The following is a 22,297-nucleotide window of genomic DNA, read 5'->3' as shown; positions in this document are numbered from 1 at the left end:
GAATATACAACTATTTTCAACAAGGTGAAGAGTTGATCAACAGATAGCGGGTCATATTACATGTTTGGACTCATCGCGGCATGTAAGTCAAATAAGTTAGCTTACATGGTTGCATAGCCACATACCACAGGCAGAGAAAAGCTCAAGGGGCATGTAAAACAAAGGTTAAACAAAAATAAGGTCGGTTGGGTAACTGACCTTTTATTCACCTTTTTTTTCTTAATTAATGAAAAGAAAACTTGACAATGTGATTCTTAATAATTAAATTTCAATAATCGACTGAAAATTCTGAATGACTATTTTTTACATCAGAACATATTCAATCCTCTTGGAGGACTTTGAACCTAAGATAGGAGACAAGGTGAATGGAGAAGGGAGAAGAAAGGACTACTCTCAAGAGCCAAAATCTGGCAAAAAACATTTATAAACACTCAAAAATACAATTAAGTTATATGATCTGCATGTTCAAGGAAATGCTCATACTCGGTTCCTCTCAGTGTCCTGTGTACATCACCCCAATTGTCAATCTGTGCTGAAGGAGGTCTTGTGTGAATCTTCACCTGGCGACTCTTCAGTTCTCTCACTGGCACCCCTAAAAATTTTTGTACCGCAGAAAGATCCTGCATTGGAAACTACTTTTAGATTTTGTATGCGTTTAAACAAGTTTTAAAACAACAAGGGGAGAGAACAGCAATTTGGAAAACAAACAAGAAGGGTAACCACAGAGATAACAGAAAATAAAACCTGATTATTTATAAGCTTCTCATAGTACAATAATATATGGCGCGTGCTATTGAAAAACCTCAAGGAATCTTCCATCACTTTCTCAACACTTTTCAGATTAGTCAACAAGTTTGCAGTATTGATTACTGGTCTGTACATAGCAAGAACTTCTGCCTGTAACAATGATTCAGCCAGGCAAATTTAGCCCATTGAAAAGTGGTGAACATAGATAGAAAATAATTGTCTAACCAACAGATGCAGACATAATACTGAAGGCGACAAAAGATACACCTCTTTTTCTGAATGCACATGTGACTTATGTGTTCCATTAAGCAGCTTTTTTTCTCTATCGTATGCATTAGCCAGAACAGAGATGAGTCTGCGCAGAAGATTTTGACGAAAAAGAAAAATCACCAAAACGCCCCGCCGATTGAAATACTTGACTATTTCTCTGTGATACTCCATGGCGGCCTAGAAATGATTATTTGCATTATTAGCACAATAAGAGATCAAAAGGCACAAACAAATGGTCAAACGAAGCTCATCTAATCACACATCTAAAATCAATGAAATGATTGCCTCCCATTTACAGAGAGTCACAAGAATGACAACAGCATCAACTAACTAAAGCACCTTGTATTGAATTGCATCCATCAACCAGCTAAAATGGATTAGAAAACCACCACCAGCTTAAGTCCATCTTATTCTTCATCCAATAGATTTTATATATATATATATATATATATATATATATATATAGACTTATGGACATTTGCATGTTCCTAGCATCCAATGACATGTCATTCACATTATTTCACACACACTGAACATAGAGATTCATGCAAATGAATTAATGTGGCACAATGTGCTATGGTCCTGCCACACTAATAATCAGCAGCATCAGTGGTAGCAGACAAGACCTTGATATTGAGACCAACATGGCCAAAGACATCTAAATGTGCTGATAAAAGAACAAATGGAGAAAAAGGACTATGGGTAAAATAAAGCTCACCTTTGTGGAAAGCAAAACTCATTACTGCCAAATATTTATTGAATCCATATGTTGGAGCAACCAGGCGCAGCTTGAAGCTACTGTACCATGCCTGAATACAGCCATGTATGGACTCAATATAGTAGAATGCAGGAATGGCCGAGGGCGGGTTTATAACTGACAAGTGACATGGTCAAACCAGGACCTGGTTCTCCAGGCAAGCATCATTTAATTATGTCTGTATGTGCTCTTTATTGATTAGTAAAACAATAACCTGTTTGCTGCTTTATATGATAAATCTTTGCTGAATCTGTACCCAAGATTTTCTGAAAAATTCCTAGACCCTCTCATGTCAAATATGTATACATCGCTGCTCTTTGTATGCAATAAGTATTTGTTTAGAAAGATAAAATTTTGTAGCATATGTAAATGTTGATGTTGGTTCGAATGTGCTTAGGTGCCTAATTGCTTAAACATAATTTTATGTTCTGGTGGATATTTTTCTCATTGCAGTCTCTCTAACTGAGAAACTAGTCCTAGTATCCAGTAACTGTTCTCGATCCACTTGCATTCCCTCTCTGGGTCATCAAGAGGCCTATTAAGACTTTGTTCCAGATAATGACTTAAGATGATGCTAGTGATAGAAAGAGATAATATTTCTTTAATATCTCAATGGAAGCCTTACAGATTCATGCCAGTGGAAAAATTAAAGCACAAGAAAGAAGAGATCAACAATAAGGACAAAAAGATACCATTAGATAAATATGAAATCATTCTTCACTTAAGGGAGAGAATGGAAAAAAAATATCAATTGGAAACAAAGACCCAGAATCATGAACAGAATTCCATAAGTGTTTGTAACATGTAATATCAGATCTCCACACAGAAACAATAAAGGAAGTATGCAATTCACCTGGTTAAGCATCCACTTGAACCCAACAGCAGCCACACAGTCGTTCTTTGCAGCACTACTCACCCATTCTAAGTTGTACACTCTATCCAATGTTCTCTCGATGGTTGAGAAATTTTCTCTCCTTTCTTTCACAGAAAAGATCTCCCCATTAGAGCTAACATTGGGATGACTGTTTAACAAAGTTTCAAACCATCCGCTTCCAGATCTTTGCATGGACAGAATAACAAAGAAACGTACAGGAGAGCATTCACATTCACCCCTATTCACAAACAAGGTCAAAAGTTTAATCATACAGACTGACCACTCACAAGAACCAAAACTGGAATAGAGTACTGAGGAAGATGCTACAACCTGCTATAAGTTTTAGGCTGTGGGTAATGCACATAAAGTAAATCTTCAGTTGGAACATCTGGTATTTTGCAATTCCTTTCAGTCATTTCCAGTTTAGGCAATAGTACATACTGCGGTGTGATCCTTGTGCTTATTTGCTTCAAACAGATGGAACAAATATAGACACCAAAAGTCATTGCAAAGAACAATAGTACCATCCTCAATGCAAAGAGAGACCTCTTGGATGCCTTGAATGGAGAAACATCCTGCCAGAAGTCACAGTAAGACAAGTGCAACACTTCAGTGAAAAACTAACAAGTGAATGGGAGGACTGGTGTAACCAGTACCATGTTTCTGATTCATGCACTGTGGATAATAATGGATCATGATGTGACTGAACCTCTTGAATCAATCTCCTCTGCGAGCAACTTCCTAACTGCATTTTGCATCTGTGAACCCTCAGACTTAAACAGCAGAGATTCTTAGAAATGGCCGCATAGTTATAAAAGTTTGATCAACATAAACAAACAGCTGCAAACACCCCAAGAAAATGAGAAACAGGGAAAGAGAGATTTGTATCATCTAAGCTAAGAAAGGCAATAGTAAAACTCCAAGTGATAACTGGGTATGGATAAAAAGGGCACAGATAAATTGTCATTGGCAACAATAAGGAAGTTATTAACTTATTCGAACTAAAAGAATGATGGAAAGGAATTCCCACACAACCCACATGCAGAAGTTCATGTTTTTCCTTGACAAACCAAGATCCACAAACTCTGGCAACTAAAAGCAACCAGCCTCATTTTCCCTCAGTTGATAGAGCATTAGCAAGAATTTACAGCATTTCGTAAACCAGCAATGGAGACACTTAAATTTTTGTATGCTGGATAACCCATGGAACGCCAACATGACATGGAAAACATAATTGGGTTTTGTGAGAGTTATTTGGATTACAGCTTCATAGACAATGACGTTAACTAGGAAGTAGATCTGACAGCACACTCAAGGTCCTAAGAAACTATAAACCCCTATACTGAAAAAAATTAATGCGCAGACGACTGGTGACAAAAGAAAAAAAAAATTAAATTCTGCTACACCAAAGCTAAACCCACTCACAGAAAAAATTAATCATAACGCTCCAACAAGATTTTGATTAAAAAAAAAAAAAGACCTCCAATGCCACAATGTCCACAAAGAGCTGATCCCTGGAACACATGCTAACTTCAACCGCTAAAATTCGTCTTCCATCCATCTCCCGTGCCGGGAAGATAGCTGATAACGAGCTGAACGACTACGAGGAAAACCATTCTAAACGCGATAATGTCGAACACCGAATCAAGGAATTTGATCAAATGCTACAACCCTTACCAGCTCGAAGTCGACATTCGCAACCAGAATAAACAACACCCAGAACTTGATGGATTCAAATTTAAAATAAAAAAGAAGCTGAATGGTACCCAAAAACTTCAAAGTTTCTCCAATAAGGCTACGCCTTTATCCCTTTCCTTACATTGTGTGAAGCATTGCCTCAAGCATTCACGATCCCATTCGAACAATATAAGCGAGAGAGAGAGAGAGAGAGAGAGAGAGAGAGAGAGAGAGAGAGGATGGCATGCAACAGACCAGCCAAGCAGATCACATCCCCCCGAAAACCCTAAACCCATAACCAACACAAAACGATATACCACAAAGATCAACACATCAAAGATTTTCCCCTTCCCCTAATGAAACAAGCCCTTTCGCTCTGGAATTTCCAACCAAAAAACGAAAAAGGCTAAAAAACATCTTAAACAAGAAAAACAGATTCAAGAGAACACATACCAAAAACTCATTCCAAATCAACACTTCGACAAAAACATCACTAAAAGTGAAAGGAACCCATATCGATGAATAGTAAAATCGAGAGAAGGAGAGAAGAAGTATGTACTGGAGTTGGGGAGGGCCAAGATTTCCGCCACTAATGAGCAAAAATCTGGTGCCGGAAGAAGCTCGAAACCCGGGAGACGTGGGAGACGGACTGATTCAACAAAGAGAGCGAGAGAGAAGAAATAAGGAAATTTTCTTCATTTAATCGCTTTCTTATTTTATTTCATATTTCTTTTTCCATGCAGGGGGGAGGAGAAGAAAGGAAAAGCGAGGGAGCGTCTCTCGCCTTTTAACACCCGCGACCCGCTCTCTTGTGTCACGTGCCCTGACCCTGCCGCTTCACGTGCGGTCCGTTCCAGTGAAAAGTCTACTTTGCCCTTCAAAATTTCAACACTTAACATTTCGTGGCCGATTTTGGTTGGCCGGACAGGGAGCGAACTCAACCGTGTGCGTGTGACGTTGACCAGGCTCCTCTCTCTCTCTCCCCGCTACGTGGAGGGACCCGGGCAAATGAATCGGGTTTGATCGGATACTGGATCTGGATCTCATAAATTGGCATTCCATATATGGCAAAGTGGTACATTTAAGAAATGTAGTTAAATGTAAGTTGCTTCATCGGTAAAAATCATTATTATTAATTATTTTTATGAAATTTTAAATACCCAGCTCAAAACTTGCTCGAGTTTCGATGACATCCTTAAATGCCGACTTCAATGCTTAAAATGGCGTCAAATCTACTAACACAATGTTCTTATTACCAAACATTCTTTTAGGGATGACCTTTGTACATTTAAATTCGCAAAGTTAGGAGCCTGAACTCATTAACAGTTGTGCAATTGCATTGGACCCATTCCATGATCCGTTTATTGTTTTCATAATTGGCGTTATTCAACATTGCCATATAAATATAAAGTGGGGCCTTCTAAAAAATGGGAACAAAAAAACGCTTCGGGGAGTTTTTTTTGGTGGCAATGTGCAAAAGGCCAACATTCTTTTCCTGTTTTATTCGATTCAAGATCTAAGTCCAAAATATGCCAAAAAGTCCCATCACTTTCTTATCCACAACAATGACTTAAAACATTGGTAGTTCAAAATACACACGTTATTGGAATGGGATTGGAGAGGGGGGCCATCACCCATCTAATTTCCCATATATGTAGAATTTTTGGTTTCCCAAGGAAAAGAGATTTTGTCTTTAATAAATGTTTCTGATAAAATTCTCAAATTCTTTGAGGTCAGGGTTGTCATTCAATTTCAGGGTGTTGTTGATTTCCATCTTTGAATACAAAGCTTCCTAAGTTTATAAGTTTTTTTAAAGCTTTCATTTATAAATAAATTCAAATATTAAATTATTTTTTTATTCGAATGGACCATATAGACTGGTACATGATACCTATGCAAACGCGGGACGCTACCCGAACGAACCTAGCCAACGAACATTGGCGCATCTAAACCAATGGCTCGAGAGAAAGCCAGGCCGAGCGCGAGGGTATAAATGTGAAATAAGCCAACCAAAGGATAGCGGACAGATCCCTTGGGCGGTTAAGGACATTCGTGTTATTTCGAATGTCATAATGGACACAAAGGTCTATTCCCGAGGTCTGAAAAAGGAACCGAAGAATGGAGACAAGGACGGCGCCGAAATCTATGCTTACTTAATCTACTACGGTCCGGATCACAGGAGCGTGATCCAGATCTAATTTAGGGGATCTAGATCCAACCTAGGGGCGCGGTCCTTCGCACTGTGAACCCGTGGTTCATGTTTTCCTCTGGTTTTTGTGTCGTACTCTTGGATTTGATCTAAAAGGGAAAATGGACGGTACGTTTCGCTGATGTCCAGGTGCCAACTGGACCTCCTGTCCTGGGTCTTCACGGCATTCTCACGATCCAAAACCCCGTTCCGACTCAGTGTGAACCGGACACCACATCCGTTTCAAGGCTGTTTTCAAACACCCGAGTGTCCCTTGCACATGCCACCTAAAGATGGGCCTGGGTTTGCCCGAGCCTTAAGTGGATTTGGATCGATCTCCTTTATGAAGGTCAGTCCGTAACGGGTTGGCATCTAGACCATTCACAGAAGGCCCCATTATCCTGGTGTTTCCCTTAGGAGCACCCAGAGACATCCAGATCCAAATCCGTACGTTCCGATAACATGATTCCCTTGGCAACCTCGTGCTCTGCGTCACGGTAGTTGGAATTATGTTATGGTCCTACAAAGATGGTTCTGGACCCGCGTGATTTTGAGAACTTGATGGGCGTGGGTCCATTCTTCCGACCGGTTTAATTGGGTCTTTTACCGAGGAGCATCGTCTGCGCTTGGATGGTCCAAGTCCTGGACCCATTCCAGATTTGAGTAATCGCATCCATATCAGTTTACGTCAGAACTGGAACCAGTTCCAGATCTATACCCGATTTACTTACTATGAACCACCTACCCCTACATGGGAGAAAGAGATGTACTCGAATCAAATAATAAATAGACCCAGATCCGGTCTATGTTGACGCCCATGGAGCAACTTAAACTCTTCGAAATTCAGATCCGAACACTTACGCATGACAATGCATCTTAACTAAGTCTTAAATTAACAACACAAGCTTAGTCTTCTGGGTCGGAAATAGCGGATCCGGAGTTGACTCAATCAGATTCGAGAACCCTCCGGATCAGGCTGGCCTGATATCGGATCCAGATCTGGATTTCCATGCTTTGGCACCCAAGGCTTTACCTTTCCACGTTTGTCAGTTCCTAATTTTACGGGAATTGGCATATCTACATCCATTGAGAACAAGATCCTAAAAAAAAAAGGTGGAATGATACAAATAATTTAAACGGAGAATTGCCCAAATTAGACAACATTCAAGCAATTTTTGAATAACAGGAACTTTTTTATTTGTAAAATATGTGGGCAAGTAATTATCGAATGACAAAAAAAAAATAAATTTTCTGAAAATGTCAGATGCAAATTTGAGAAGGGCATGTGGTCAAATCATGAATTCTTCGTCCAACCATAAATTCTAGAAACACTAGCGGAATGACCTGAAGAATTTATCGCAATAAACAAATCAAATTAAACGGATGCGGGTAGGGGAGAAAACAAAAGAGGTCAATAATGCTTCCTCTTTGATCTGTCAACCAAGAAATATCATGTGGAGAGAATGACTTTGATTCTCTAAAAGCTCGTGCATCGGGACACCTGCGTTGGCATGCGTCGTACACTAAACCACGCTTGCCCTTCATCTTCCAGATGAACGGTTGTCCTTGCAAACCAAGCAAACACGCCTCGTGACTTTGCCTTACGGGGAAGTTTTCAAAATTGACGCAGACTTGTTTAATTTTATTTCATGAATCATGCTTCCATCAAAGAATTTCTTTTCTGAATAAGCGAGCCAAAAGTTTGGCGTATTCTTGTCATTTATCATTTATGAGATTGTGTCAACAAATTCACATGGGCAATTAAATTAAGCCCCTGCTTTTTACATTTGCATTTAAATATTTGACTATATTTATATGTGGGGTACATTAAAGTTAATATATCTTCATTTAAACACATCAAAATTTATAAGGGGATAAACTTTAACAAAATTTATTTTTATGACATCATCGACATGAAAATGTTATCAGCAATCATAGCCTGAAATCCGATCGCTTTTCTCAATCTTAACCATAACCTCACTTTTTGACAAATACAGCACGTATTGATCTAAATTATTGATTAAAAAAATCAGTGGATTGATGCTGGCACGTTTGATATGGTTGGTTCCAACTACAGATTTGCAGTTTCTCATATTAATTGGAAATCCACAAATCTGATGTGAGCGCTCAATGTAATTTTTAATTAATCACGATGCCACTTTTTTAAAAAAAATAAAACTTTTGATGGGTTGGTACGAACAGTGGCCCACACCAGCCCGGATGCATCTCCACTACTGCCATTTCACCCACTCCATTATTTAAATAAGCTTAATTTTATATTAACCTATCACACGCCGGTGCTTGATTACCATCGGAATTAAATATATACACTTTGGTGGGTGAGGACAATGATGTGCATGCTTCACCTTTAGTCCAAGTAGTAATTAATTTGGTTGATACGATTGTTTAATGTGTAATTGAGTTGCATCAGATTGTTTCTGTTTAGTGCAAGATATATAAGACCAGAGTTTAAGACAAAATATGCCTCTTAAGTATCGACGATCACTATTCACGAACAAAATCAAGGCATTTATGGTATGGCATTAATCTTGCCTCCTTAACTTGGCAAACACGATTTAATTTATTAATTGATATATGATATTTCTACCTTGTGCTTATAGGGGTAAAACAAGGGAAGCAAATTCTTCTTCATGTCACTTCCAACCCAATATATCTATCCAATTAAGTGTCACCAGTGCTTGATTACCAACTATGAGAGAGAGAGAGGAATTGTCACCGGGGAGCCATCGAATGCTGGTTTTGATGACCCGAAGATTTGATCCTAATGGCATCAAACATGGCCAAAATTTATACACTCCTGGCCTTCCTTAAGGTTGTGTTTGATAGCCTTGCATCTTGGATTCAAGACTGCATAAAAATGTGTATTTTGGAAAATCCTTAGTTTGGATCTCACAGTAGCATGTTGAAAACCACATAATTAAGGTCGAGTTTGAAAAAATAGTGTGTGTGTTGGGGGGGGGGGGGGATCCAATCTTAAATCCAGGGATTTGAGATCATAGGTATCTCAGATATGAGTCACGGTCAAACAGACACATCCTAATGAAAACGAGACTGCGGTTTATAACTTTCATTTATTATTTTCAAAGTTGGCAGGCAAGAACTTCACTTGGACTTTTCAAGAGAGAGAGTTCTGCCCTTGTGCCCTTTGAAGAAAGATGGCTTAAGAGTGCCATTAATTCAGGTCCTCTGCTATATTTCAAGTGGTTTTCTTTTTCCCACAAATTTAATGGCTAAAATGTATTATACATTATTACTTGATAAAGTCATGAAATATCCAATGCCTAGATTGAACAAAGTTTAAGCATATCATGTTCTTTTATTTTTTATTCATAATTCAATCTAAACACCAGTTTTTTTTTTTTGGTATTTATTAGACACTTTGCATCCGTTTCTATAATTATATGTCCATTAAGGTCTTAGCCAGCTCAATTAGTGAAACTATAACATGTTGGGCTTGGGACAATAGGATTTGATAAACCCCTAAATCAGATGAGAATCATTCACCAATTCTCAGATGTGATACTGAGACCGGGCATTGGGCCTCAATTGGGTTATGAAAACGACCCTTAAACCGATATCAGCCCAGTCTACTCCATATAGCTTATTGGGCAGAGACATGGAGGCCCATTAAATGTTCTTAGGTATTGCTATGTATATAAGTTTTTTTAGCGTTAGGTCAGGCTTAGGTAGTGAAATGACTTTCCAACCAAAAATATTAAATGGGCCCAGCTCACCTCAATCACTTACTTTGGTTGTATCCCAGGCTGCATTCAAACATACTCAGCCCTGCCATACTTATTGTTGTAGTAGAATCTATGTACTTGAACGTGCACTTATACAGATATCCTTTTAGTAGTTACTAGACCTTCATATATTAGATTTAGTAGAAACCAGGTGCTAAGATTAGGTTGAAGATGCTAGGATTAAGTTGAATATATAAAAGCCAAATTGTTGAATACCTTAGAGAGAGAAATAATTGACTTTTCTTGAACGGAGACCCAGTGTATTTTTTAAAGGGTTTTCAGTTTTTCGAAAAAACTGTCACGTTTCTATAGTTTTTTTAACTTAGTGTGCCACCTTTGATCTCTTTAAAATTGACAGACCATGTGATTCCTATCTTGGTTTAATATATAAGAAAAGAAGGATCTGGTAACCGCTTCAACTATATCCAATTTAATTGTTTGATCGCTAATTAATGGTATGAATCTTTGTCACGCTTATTCAATGTTCAAAACGACATGTTTTAAGTTGTGCGTAAATTTTAAATTGACAACAAAAGAAGCTTTTTTAGGTTGAAGTTTCGTATACAGATTCGACGGCACACTTTGTTATGTGTTTGAAATTTCGCGCTAAAATTTCATGCGCGCGACCTTCTTCGTTCGAGCGGCAGCACGAGGGAGACGCAGCGGCTGAGAGGACCGAACTCCGTTGCTCTTCATGCAGCCATGCGAGCTCAGGGCGACGATCTCTGCCTTCTTCCGTCTTCTCGACTGCTCCCCGAACGCCAGAAGTCTTCGTCACCTGCACGCCCGTTTGCTGCGTAACGGCCTCTACGACAACGTGGTGTTGAGCTCGAAGCTCGTCCTTATGTACTCCAAGCATGGTCGGCTCCTCCCAGACGCGTACTCTGTCTTTCTCCACATGCCCAACAGAAACATATACTCTTGGAACATTATTATCGGCGAGCTTTCCCGCGCCGGGCTGGCAAGAAAATCGATTTCCGTCTTCACCCAGATGCTGGAATCCAGCCAGAAGCCGGACGTTTTCACGCTTCCCCTTGTGTTACGAGCATGTGCGATCGACACCAACCTGAGTTTGGGGCTTCAGATTCATGGGTTTTGCTCGAAAGCGGGATTTGAGAGAAATCTCTACGTTGCGTCGGCTTTGGTGTTTCTGTACGCTGGACTGGGCAGAATTGTCGATGCAAGGAAATTGTTTGACGAAATGCCTGTGCGAGATTCTGTGCTGTGGACGACCATGGTGTCAGGGTATGCGCAGAGCGGGTTGGTGGAGGAGGCTGTGGAGATATACAGGGCGATGGCTGCGGAGAATTTGGAACTCGATGAAGTTGTGATGGTGAGCTTACTTCTGGCGTGCAGCCAGTTGGGTTGCTTGAGACATGGGAGGAGTGTTCATGGATGGGTTGTCAGGAGGTTTTCCAGATGGGGTTTGAGTTTGGGGAATGCCTTACTGGATATGTATGTTAAAAATGGAAATTTCAGGGTTGCTGGTTACCTTTTCGATGAAATGCCGGAGAGAGATGTTGTTTCTTGGAGCACGATGGTTGTTGGGTATGGGATTCATGGGCGTGGAGAAGAGGCATTTGAGTTGTTCCAGAGGATGAAGGTGGCGAAGGTTAATCCAAATTCCGTCACTTTCATTGGTGTTCTGTCTGCATGCGCGCACGCTGGTATGGTTGATGAAGCGCTGCAATGTTTTAGAATGATGGAGAGGTTTGGTATTGTGAGCGAGCTAAAACATTACGCTTGCATGGTGGATACATTGGGTAGAGCTGGACTCTTAAAGGAAGCTGAGAAGTTCATATCGGAGATGCCAATGGATGCTGATGGAGCTGTTTGGGGTGCGCTGCTGGCATCTTGCAGAGTGCACGGTAATGTGGATGTGGGTGAGAGGGCGGCAAGGAAGCTGCTTGAGTTGGAGCCTTGTAGAGCAGGTTACCATGTTCTGCTGGCCAATATGTACGCTGCTGCTGGAAGGTTTGAGGATGCAGGGAGGGTGAGAGATTGTATGAAGGAGACAAATGTAGTTAAAAATCCTGGGTGTAGCTCAATAGAGTTAGGAGGTTCAGTATGAGTTTGGATATTGAATAATTGAAGGATTGAGAATGACCACGAAAAGATTACTAGACGCTGCGTGGTTAGGGACGAAAGCAGAGTAATTGGAAGCTCTTCAGTTTCATACATCAACCTTCCATGTAGAATCATAATAGAAGTAAAGTTGAAAACGTTGGGCACAGGAGGCTTCGCCTTGCACCTGCAATTAATTGGATTGTAGGAACCACAGAGTTTGAGGATAAACATTTTCAGATAGAAGCAATGACTTTGGGTGGTCTAGTTGCGGACATGTTTGTATTGCCTCACCTACTTACTAACAGTATACCGCGTGGGATTCTTCGAGACGTACCAAAAGCCCACAGCTGCAGAAGCATGAGATGCGTGGCAGTGACAATGAGTAATATATTGGATATTCGGTGCCATAATTCTAGTGCGCGTTTGATGGCCCTGGAATTGAAACCGGGGAGAAGGGAATTGAAACCGGGGAGAAGAATTCCGGTTTTCAAAAGTTGTCATCGGTCATCAAAGGCAGCATTTTTATGCCGGTTCGTATTGCGGGAAAACCATATCGCCATTTCAGGGTTGCGATCCTCCCCCTCTTCGCAGCAGTCGCTTCCTCTTCGCGGCCGCGCCTGCCTCCTCTTCTGCATCCCCGCGTTTCAATTTCCTGCTCCGGCTGCATCCGGTTTCTCCGGCGGCATTCTGTTTCTCCGCTGTGGTTGTTCGAGGTATGGCCCTACCGTCCATCTCTCTCTCTCCTTCTCCTTCCCTCTTGGTCGCTCTATTTATGTTTAAAACCGCGCTTGATGAGGGGGCTTTTGGTTTCTCCTATATCCTGTTGCCGTTCTGGCGACCTGTCGTTGTTCCAGTGACATGCTGCTTTGACCAACGTTGAGCGTCTTTCAGTTATTGTGTTCTATCCCTCTCTTCTCTCCCGCTCAAGTGCATACATTGCTCGGATTTACTTTGTTTCCTTCTTCTCCTCTTATTTTTCTTCCGTTTGTGCTCCTCTGTTTCTTTGTATTTTTCCCCCGTTTCATTTCCCGAAAAGCCCTTCCCCCCTATTATGTTCATTTTCCCTATTTCGGGTATGTCTCTAATATGCGCTAGTTTTTACTGGTTTTCAATAGTCAATGCCCTTGATATCTGAAACATGTTTTCAAAATCCTCTTTATAATGGATACTTCTTGGACTTGGATACGTTTTGCTGCTTCCAATGTCTCTGAGATAACCCTTGTGAAAGTCTTTGTGGCGCAGTTCCTGACTTTCGGAGTGTGGTGATTGAACTTGAATCTTTGTTTTTACTGTCCTTTTTTGTTATATATATGTAGAATTATGTAACTTGTTTTGCTTATAGAATGTTATATAATAGCGTTGGTTGAAATACGGTTGAGCTCAAAATAAACTTGTGTGGATTTTTAGTTCAGTTTGGTGTTTACGTTCTATTCAGGTTTAATTTATTTTCTGGTTATATTGGAGGCAGGTTATAATGCATTTCCAGGTCAACTTGCACGTCCAAATGTAGGGGCTATATAGATGGAATACATTGTTTTGTAATCAGCATATATCATATGTTCTGGTTTTATAATTTTGTTAGATGTCATAGCTTTGTATCTATCGTCTGTTCTGGTTAGCCGAGAGAGAGCGAGAGCAAGAGAGAGACAGAGACAGAAACAGAGTGAGAGTCCACACCATATCAGTAGATCACTATGGTCATCAAACCAATTCTCAATTTAATGCTAATTCTTTTAACCTTTATTTGATTGAACACAAAAAAAAAAAAAAAACGAAAAACAATTCAAATGCGCACCTTGTTTTCCACCAATCAAATAGTCATAAGTTTTTCTAGCTACTCACACCATGATCTTGTTCCGTCCAAAAACTTGTACACAAATATTTTGTTGAAACCATCAAACATATAGAGTAATACCAAATGGCTTTTCAGGTTAGAGACTAGGTACAAATCGTTCCTGATGTGTGCCTTTACAGTAGTATTGCCGGTAAAATAGTCATTTTCTGGACAGCAAGAAGAGATGCTTACCATTTTTGGTGGCATTTGCTATGTTGCCTCAATTAAATTTTGAAATAGTGGATTCCCTTATAAGCACTCATTTCCTTTGGTTTGTCGTTTCTAGGAATCCATAACAGGACAATTTCTTCTTGATCTTGCTTAATTGAATGTATATTTGGATTTTATGGAATATATATATAATTATATATATATCTTCTCTCTCTCTATCTATTTGTGTGTGTGCTTTGTGTGTTAAGTTTGATCGGTACTTTACTTGCATGGGTGCATATACTTGTTCTTACGAGCATGCACTTGTTCATAAATGTAGCTGTGTGTCTAATGTGTGATATATGTTTGCTTACATTCTTGCAGCACATCAGATATGAAAGATTCTGGGATATCAAGGGGTGATGCTGCTTTGGAATGGTGAACAAATGGAGTATTTAGTTCAACTTTTACTGGAGCAGGCACAAACACCTGGTATAAGATCAAGGAGAGGGCTAAAGAAAAGGCATATTTAGTGATTGAGAAGAAAATGATTGAAAAGTATGGGCCTGCTTTCACAAAGGAGAATAAAAAATAGCTTAAAGTCTGGAAAACAAAGTTTAACAATGTGCAAAGAGATTTTGAATACGAATGGGTTTAGTTTGGACCCTAATGATAAGTGTATCGCTGTTGATCCTAGTGTTTGGGCAGAGTACTTTCAGGTAACTGTATGCAGAGTTTGTTTATTTGCATTATCAATTAATCTTTGCTTAAGTGTGTGACCATGCAACATGTTGCAAAAATACCCAGATAGAAGAAAATAGAAGAACAAACAAGCATGGAAATACTATGAAGAATTTCTATTTTCTAGAGATATTTGGAGACTCTAATGCCACTGGTGACTACAAAGATACATGCAGTAGCATGTCCATGAGTGAGGGTAGCGATTCTGTCCATTCCACACTGGCAAATCAAAAAAAGGAAATTGCAAAATGGTGATCATTACTTGACATTGTTGAATGACATAGCCAACAATGTGCAGGCAATTGTACAAGGTTCTTCTAATTACCGATATGGTGTTTGTGCCAAAAATACTGGAAGCTATGCGTGCTGCAGGGGAAATAGATGATATCCATATAAGAGCTCTTGAAATGTTAACGGACAACCACACACTAGTCTTCACCAACCTTGACCCTGAGATGCGGCTGTCTTGGCTGATGAAAAAGCTATCACGAATTTTAGGTATGGTACTGCCATCCACTTCTGCAATCTTGATTTTTTGTGAGGAAAATTTCATTTGATGTCAAATCTCAATTTGTTATGGGGGAAACTCGATTTTTATTCATGTATGTGTATGTTATCACCTGCAAATGCTCATGTACGCATATGTTGTCACATGAGAATGATAAGTAAAAAATTTATTGGAAGATGCTCGTAAGTCATAACATTGGTGTGGAAGGACAAGTATCCATATTTCTTTAAACACTGGACATAATTAGCTCAATTGTGCATGTCAAATCACATTTCCTTATTTGGGACAAACAATCAGTATGTTAATATTGTCATGTGTGCAATTTGTCAATTGAGACAAGATTATACCCAACAGCTAAATAAAGAAACTCCATCTAAGGTGCTAGGCAACTATCATTTTCAGATATAGTTTAAGATAATTACACGGATTCTAAATTCTTACAATGCCAATGTAATAAACAGTTAATCTTTTTAATTACATATAGGATTGTATAGGAGATATTGATGGCATTCATGTACATGCTGTAGTGCTATCATGTAAACAAGATCTTAACTATGTAGTGGGGGCTTTTGTGCTGCAAATGAAGGATCTTGTTCATATTATTAGAGCAGCCGGGAGATGCGATGTTGTTTATTAGTGGATATTTCTGGTTTAACAATGTTCGCTGTGGGCAATAAGAGCTGCAGGTGTTGAAGCATAAACAAATTCTTTGTTGTTATTGAATCTGGATAAAGGTCAAGGATGGAAACACAATGCCATCTTGCGAATTATTTGTGTCACTGCCTGTTCATGCATTTAAATCTCTCTCTCTCTCTCTCTAAACACAGTTTGCTTGCTAGGTAAAACCATCCACTGAGGGACGTGGGTTAGTGCTATCACCTCTGGCACAGGCGGTTTTCCACAGATCAGGTCCAAGGGCCACGGCAGGAAGGCCATCCAAGGCACATTATCTACATGATGAACAACCCCCAAAGTCTCAAGATCCATCAGATCCCAACTAGATGGACCCTGCAAAAATTTGTTAAGCCATAATCTGTAGATGAATGCTACAAAACTGACGGTTGACACGGTTTCAAGCTCCGAGCCGTTTCATTCATTATGGGAGAAACTTCACACTTGCGTCTTGAGCAGATTCATGTACAACCGTATCAGTATAAGCCGGGTCGCCACAGATACATATTCTAACAACTTAATGTGCGTGCTATCAGGTTTCGTAACTCACGCAGCGTTGTGTAACTCAACAGCCCTCATTTGCTTGTCAGCCGGATCAAGTTCGAATCCTATCATTATTTTTCTTGAGCTTTTACACGGTGTTGTTCTTTTAAGGTTCCGTAGTGTGATCTTATTCTTACCATAGCGAGTGTTAAAAACGAGTGATCCATTTTTCTTGTTCTTTTTTTTCTCAGGAAAGTTCATAAATTTATTAGTTCATGCTTAAAGGGAAGATGCATATTTATGAGATCACATTTTGTCATGTTTTCCAGTATTAAATAAAAGGAGCGTCCTCCTGTTTATAAAGCGGCCCGTCCACGCCGTAGCCGCTGAGGTAGACGTCGTAGACGTGGGCGGCGAGGTGGTGGGCCTCCTCCTCGTTGGGCAGCCGGTAGGTGGCGTCGAAGCCGCCGATGGAGAGCAGGACCTTCACGTTCACGCTCTGGCAGTACTCGATCTCGGATTGCAGGTACTTGCAGCCGCCGGAGGAGGCCTCGCATCTGTTAGACGTTACACAAATCCAGTCTATATATGCAAGTTGTATCTTTCCAAGATCTCGCTCATTTTTCTGAGGATGAGATGCTGGACGTTATGCTCACTTGTGTATAAATATTGTAATTTGTTTACAATGCAATTAATCAAAATCTGGTTTTCGCCGGTTCATCGTTTATTATGGTATTAGAGACAGGTTGAAATCGACCAGGGCGAGCACGAGAAGAATCTGCTTCATCTTGATCTTTCCCAGTGCCGGCATTCCTCAGCAGAATCTTGCCATCAGCCATCGTTCCCCTTTCTGCCACAAGGTCCCAGCGCCCTTGTTCCTTTGTTTCCTGGTCATCTCCACCTACCGACCTCCACCTGGTTTTACCCGACAAGGGGAGAACATTGTCTGTCGGCTAAAGAAATCTCTTTATGGGTTGAAACAGTTATCTCAGAATTGGTTTTTTAAACTCACTGAGTTCCTTCAACACCTTGATTTTTTTCAATATAAAGCAGATTACTCATTGTTCTCTAAGGTTAACAAGCATGACAACATTTTTATTGTGGTATATGTCGACGACATTATTATTGTAGGAGACAATCGACAAGTCATTGATCAGTTGAAAGTCGTCATCAATGGTCAATTTCAATTGAAAGATGTGAGAGAACTAAAATACTTTGTGAATTTTTTTTTTTTCAAAAGAAATATACAATGGACACTCTCCATGAAGCTGGATATAGTGGAGCCAAACCGAGTGAAACACCAATGGAATAACATCTAAAGGTTGATGATGAAAAAGGTCAATTGTTAGAAGACCCTACTTTCTTCAAAAAATCATTGATCGCCTAGTCTATTTGACCATCACATGACCGAATATTCTCATAGTGTTCATATTTTAAGTCAGTTCATGACACACTCAAGAACTACTCACTTGGAACTGGCCTTTTGCATTTTTCGATATATTAAGTCCTCGTCTGGACATGGTATCCTTTTATCATCTAATAGCAACATCGTTGTTAAAGGATTTTGTGACTCGGACTGGGCCTCCCTCATGCCCAATGACAAGGAGATCAACTTCTGGATTTTGTATATTCATGGAAAAACAACTCAATATCATGGAAGGTCAAGAAGCAATCTCAGCAGAAGCAAAGTATAGAGCCATGACTCTAGCCACTTGTGAAATGACTTTGATAAAATATATTCTCAAAGACTTTGGAATCATTCATGCGCAACCTATTGAGTTATATTGTGACAATAATGCAGCAATACATATCGCTGCAAACCCGATATTTCATGAAAGGACTAAGCATATAGATATCGTCTGTCACGTTGTTAGCGAGAAAATCCAAAGTAAAGAAATCTGCACCAAACACTACACTCTGAAAATCAAGTTGCTGATATCTCTACAAAGCCATTAAGAAAGGAACCATTTTTCAAGTTAAAAGGTATGTTGTGTTATAGTCGTGTCCCCCAAAAGAATGCTCAACAACAATAAAAGAGGTCAATCCACCACAAAACTGCTAAAAACGGAATCACAGGGCAGCGAGCAAAAGAACGAGTTTCCAACACCACTATTGCAGCAATATACGTCAAAATATATGCTAAATAATGCAGAAAAATAGGAGACCAATTTACGTGAAAAAACCCCAATAATGGGGTAAAAAACCACGGGCAAGAGAGACTTTCTATATATCAAGAAAGGGAGCCAAATACACGAGCAACAATATCCCTACTGTTTTAAGAAAAACGGTGAACTCAAGAGAACAATAACACTCTCTTATGCGAATGAAAGAAAGAGCCCCAAAGATTCAAGAAAGAAATCACCCAATGAAGACTCCCTTCATTTTTCCTTCTTTGTCTTTCCTCTTTCTTCTTGGCGTGCCAATCGACCCACGTGCCTTGCTTTTCCTTTTCTCTTCCTTGCCTTCCTCTTCTTCCTCTCCTCTTGATGTGAGCAGCCACAAGAGGAAACCCTCTTCTTTTTCCCCAAATGAATTAACGAGAGAGAGAGAGAGATGTGTGAGGCGTCGTAAGAGGGAGGGGCACCATCGGGTGCCCTCTCCTTCACCCGCCCGTCACTTAAGTGACGGGCCGGGTCGGGTCCTCTTTTGAGGCTGGACTCGACCCAACATGTTGGCCTTAATTGATCCAAGAGCTCCAACTTGAAGGAGAGTGTTAGACGTTACACAAATCCAGTCTATATATATGCAAGTTGTATCTTTCTAAGATCTTGCAGTTGTATAACCTCTTCTTTGTTTCCTTTTTCTGAGGATGAGATAACGCTTGGACGTTATGCTCACTTGTGTATAAATATTGTAATTTGTTTACAATGCAATTAATCAAAATTTGGTTTTCGCCGGTTCATCGTTTATCAGCATCCGGTGCCGAAGTCCGTCTTGGGCGGCTTCTCGTACCCAAAGTCGGTAAGGAAGGCTATGTTCACTTGCTCGAACTGGCGGGTCTTGCTTGCCACTCGAATCCCGCCGCGGAGATATTGTTCACGTGCCAGCCTCAATAGAGGGCCATGCCCTTATCTCTGGCATGGGCGGTGAGGGCACTGAACATGCAGAGGAGAAGAAGCAAAGGCAGCAATGGAGGTGAAGAAGAGGAGCCATCCCTTCTTGTTTGGTTTTCTCGCGGTTGGAGAAAGAAGGAACAGTGGGTAGGATGGTTTCTCAAGGAGATGGAGCGTTTTTTGTATATTGTGTACCGAACTGATCGTTTTTTAACAATATCAAACTATAAAGCGGTGCATTTAATGAACAAAAAAGGTTTTATTTTAACATTTAAAAATCTTTAAAAACATATTTGTTTTTCACCAAGTAGCTTTTGGAACTTCTTCAGAGTCGCGTGCAGGCAAGCTTGGGGAGCCCTTAGAATGACGTCATGCTTAGAACGTTCCTGGGGGCTAGTGCCTGCTTTATCTACCGGACCATGAGCATGGAGCAAGCCCCATTTAAGTATCAATCGTAGAGATAATATTTACATTTGGTGTCGGATGTCACCGAAGAGACTAATATTTATATATTGTAAGAAGCAACAATTGAAAACTTAAAAACATGGAAACCGTAGTCTCTCAAACATCAACAGTGAAGAAAACCGGCAGAAGAAAGAATACTTTTTTTAGGAAAAAGTGACATTACAGGAGTTGGTTAATGTGAAATCAAGCAAGCAGGTAAGCTGCACCTACGAAGTAGAATTTGAAGAAGGCGTTATGCTGCCAAGGATACTTTTGCATGTAGCTGGTACTTATGCTTTTACAGTGCATCTGCCCCTTAGCTAGGAAACGACTTCCGGTAAAAAGACTTGTCACATGCCGGAGGACAAAATCCTGCTAGCTGTTGGTTCGACACGCACACACACGCGTTGAAGAACTGTCCACCAGTATCTCAAAATTATGGGAGAATTTGATGACGGTGAAGATGAATCATCTATAATATCTTCAAGAAAAACTTCTATTTTGTTCGCACACTTTTTAAGTGGTTAAGAAAAAAGAGAAGGCAAGAAAAGCCTTAGCGGAGAAGAGGCGATAAGAGAAGAAATTTGAAGAAAAATTTCCGAGTGAAAACTTCACAACAAACCTCAACTGGAACCAATTTACTAACAAAAATGGTATCATGTGAATCATGGGATCAGTATCTTTCATGAACAGAAGAAGAAAGAAGGTGCCACTCGCTGGGTGACCTGCCATTGTATGCGACATGTCCAGGCTCGTGGGTTCCATAATATAAGGTAAACGTAACGGTGCCGGAGAATCCACCAGCCATTCAAACATGGCAGGATTGTCTTGTCGCCATCCTCCAACAATCGATGAAAAAGAGAGCTTGCTTTTTCTCTTTTCATTGGACCCAATCGTGAGTCGGCCAGAAATAATGGGAAAAGAACGTGTCTGACCCATGCATGAAGCAGCCCTAAATCTTGAATGCAGAAGGAAAGAACAGGGGCTTCGCTTGTTCGGGATATCCCCTCTCCATACTCCCCAACAATAATAATCTCTTCTATCTCAATTGTTTACTTTTTTTTTTTTTTCACATCCACTTTTTAATTTAACGCTAAGATGTGGTAGATTCTATCAAATCCAATCTAATTTGAAATTGACTTTAAAAAACCTCCTTCCCCGCCAGGATGAGGATAGAAAGTGGTGGTCCGGGCACAGTGGGTGTACCTGTCAAAGTTTTATTTATAGAAAAGTGAGATTTTAGAAAGGCAGAAGGACATGGTCTTCGCGTCTAATCATTCACATGTGACAGCAATAAATAGTGGCAACTTTCTTGGCCGTGACCGTGGAGTCAAGAGTCGCGGTGGACGAAGCCAAACGCATTACGTCTCACCCATGCATAATCAATATAAAAAATACGGGCGACGTCCTTGACCAGGACCGGACAGCAAGAGTTGAAGTTGACGAAGCCACCATCGTCCGTGAGAAGTTGCTTGCGTGATTAACTACATCCTTATGGCTGGAGCTTTCAAGAATTTGTAATGTGAGGATTTCAGATAGAGACAAGGCAAACCAGTGACGAGATTCCGCCCGACAAGCCAAAAATAGGTTAATGGTTGTCATGGATCGCTTAGGAATAAAAAATATAAGGATTTTCTTGAGTTTTACCAAACCAATATATTATTTTTTGGGTTAAACGACATTCTTGTTGCTTCCTCTTGAATCTTTTTAACATACCATTGACGCAAGCATGTTAGAGAATTTGTACGAGGCTGCAATAATAATGACCAGCCAACTACTGGCTTTTGAGTTCAGGTTAAAAATTCGAAGTTTTGGCACCAATTCGGAGATTTGTATGGTAATAACTTGTCATCCGGTGAATAAAAGCTTAACTCACTACTTGGTTGAAAGCCGAAGCTCTTTCCTTCCTTCTTTTCTAGGGTTTAAAGTTGTGTTGGTGTCTATAACTAGTCACTGTACCTTCATGTTGGTTCCATGCACCAACGTACATGACATAGGAGGGAATAAAAAGAGATTTTTTTTTTTAAAGAATTTTTTTTTTAAAGGCGGCAAATGAAATCCCATTACT

At 40.1% G+C, this 22,297-nt stretch overlaps 2 protein-coding genes across 13 annotated transcripts; one reads left to right on the top strand and one right to left on the bottom strand.

Annotated features, from left to right (window-relative positions):
- Nucleotides 1-248: 248 nt before the first annotated feature.
- LOC116246093 (uncharacterized) lies at nt 249-5,070 on the bottom strand. 8 transcript variants are annotated; one of them, XM_031617790.2, is made up of 7 exons: nt 4,779-5,070; nt 3,358-3,488; nt 2,979-3,223; nt 2,628-2,886; nt 1,015-1,194; nt 745-897; nt 249-620 (listed from the first exon to the last, which is right to left on the bottom strand). In XM_031617790.2, exons 2-7 carry the CDS (start codon nt 3,397-3,399, stop codon nt 444-446), a joined length of 1,056 nt encoding a protein of 351 aa, XP_031473650.1. In that variant the 5' UTR covers nt 3,400-3,488; nt 4,779-5,070; the 3' UTR covers nt 249-443. The 8 variants fall into 8 exon arrangements, with proteins under 8 accessions (XP_031473650.1, XP_031473657.1, XP_031473654.1 ...); XM_031617797.2 differs by having other exon boundaries at nt 3,305-3,393; XM_031617794.2 differs by having other exon boundaries at nt 3,305-3,488; nt 4,885-5,070.
- A 5,797-nt stretch (nt 5,071-10,867) lies between these two features.
- LOC116248961 (pentatricopeptide repeat-containing protein At4g14170) lies at nt 10,868-17,450 on the top strand. Of its 5 annotated transcripts, none has more exons than XM_031622049.2 (5): nt 10,868-13,057; nt 14,713-15,047; nt 15,136-15,265; nt 15,368-15,567; nt 16,417-17,450. In XM_031622049.2, exon 1 carries the CDS (start codon nt 10,972-10,974, stop codon nt 12,346-12,348), a length of 1,377 nt encoding a protein of 458 aa, XP_031477909.1. In that variant the 5' UTR covers nt 10,868-10,971; the 3' UTR covers nt 12,349-13,057; nt 14,713-15,047; nt 15,136-15,265; nt 15,368-15,567; nt 16,417-17,450. The 5 variants fall into 5 exon arrangements, with proteins under 5 accessions (XP_031477909.1, XP_031477900.1, XP_049932958.1 ...); XM_031622040.2 differs by having other exon boundaries at nt 15,136-15,567; nt 16,417-16,771; nt 17,062-17,450; XM_050077001.1 differs by having other exon boundaries at nt 15,136-15,567; nt 16,417-16,785; nt 17,062-17,450.
- Nucleotides 17,451-22,297: the final 4,847 nt, after the last annotated feature.

Source organism: Nymphaea colorata, chromosome 1 (genome assembly GCF_008831285.2).
Source record: "Nymphaea colorata isolate Beijing-Zhang1983 chromosome 1, ASM883128v2, whole genome shotgun sequence".
NCBI lineage: Eukaryota > Viridiplantae > Streptophyta > Magnoliopsida > Nymphaeales > Nymphaeaceae > Nymphaea > Nymphaea colorata.
This window is presented reverse-complemented; position numbering and strand designations above follow the sequence as displayed.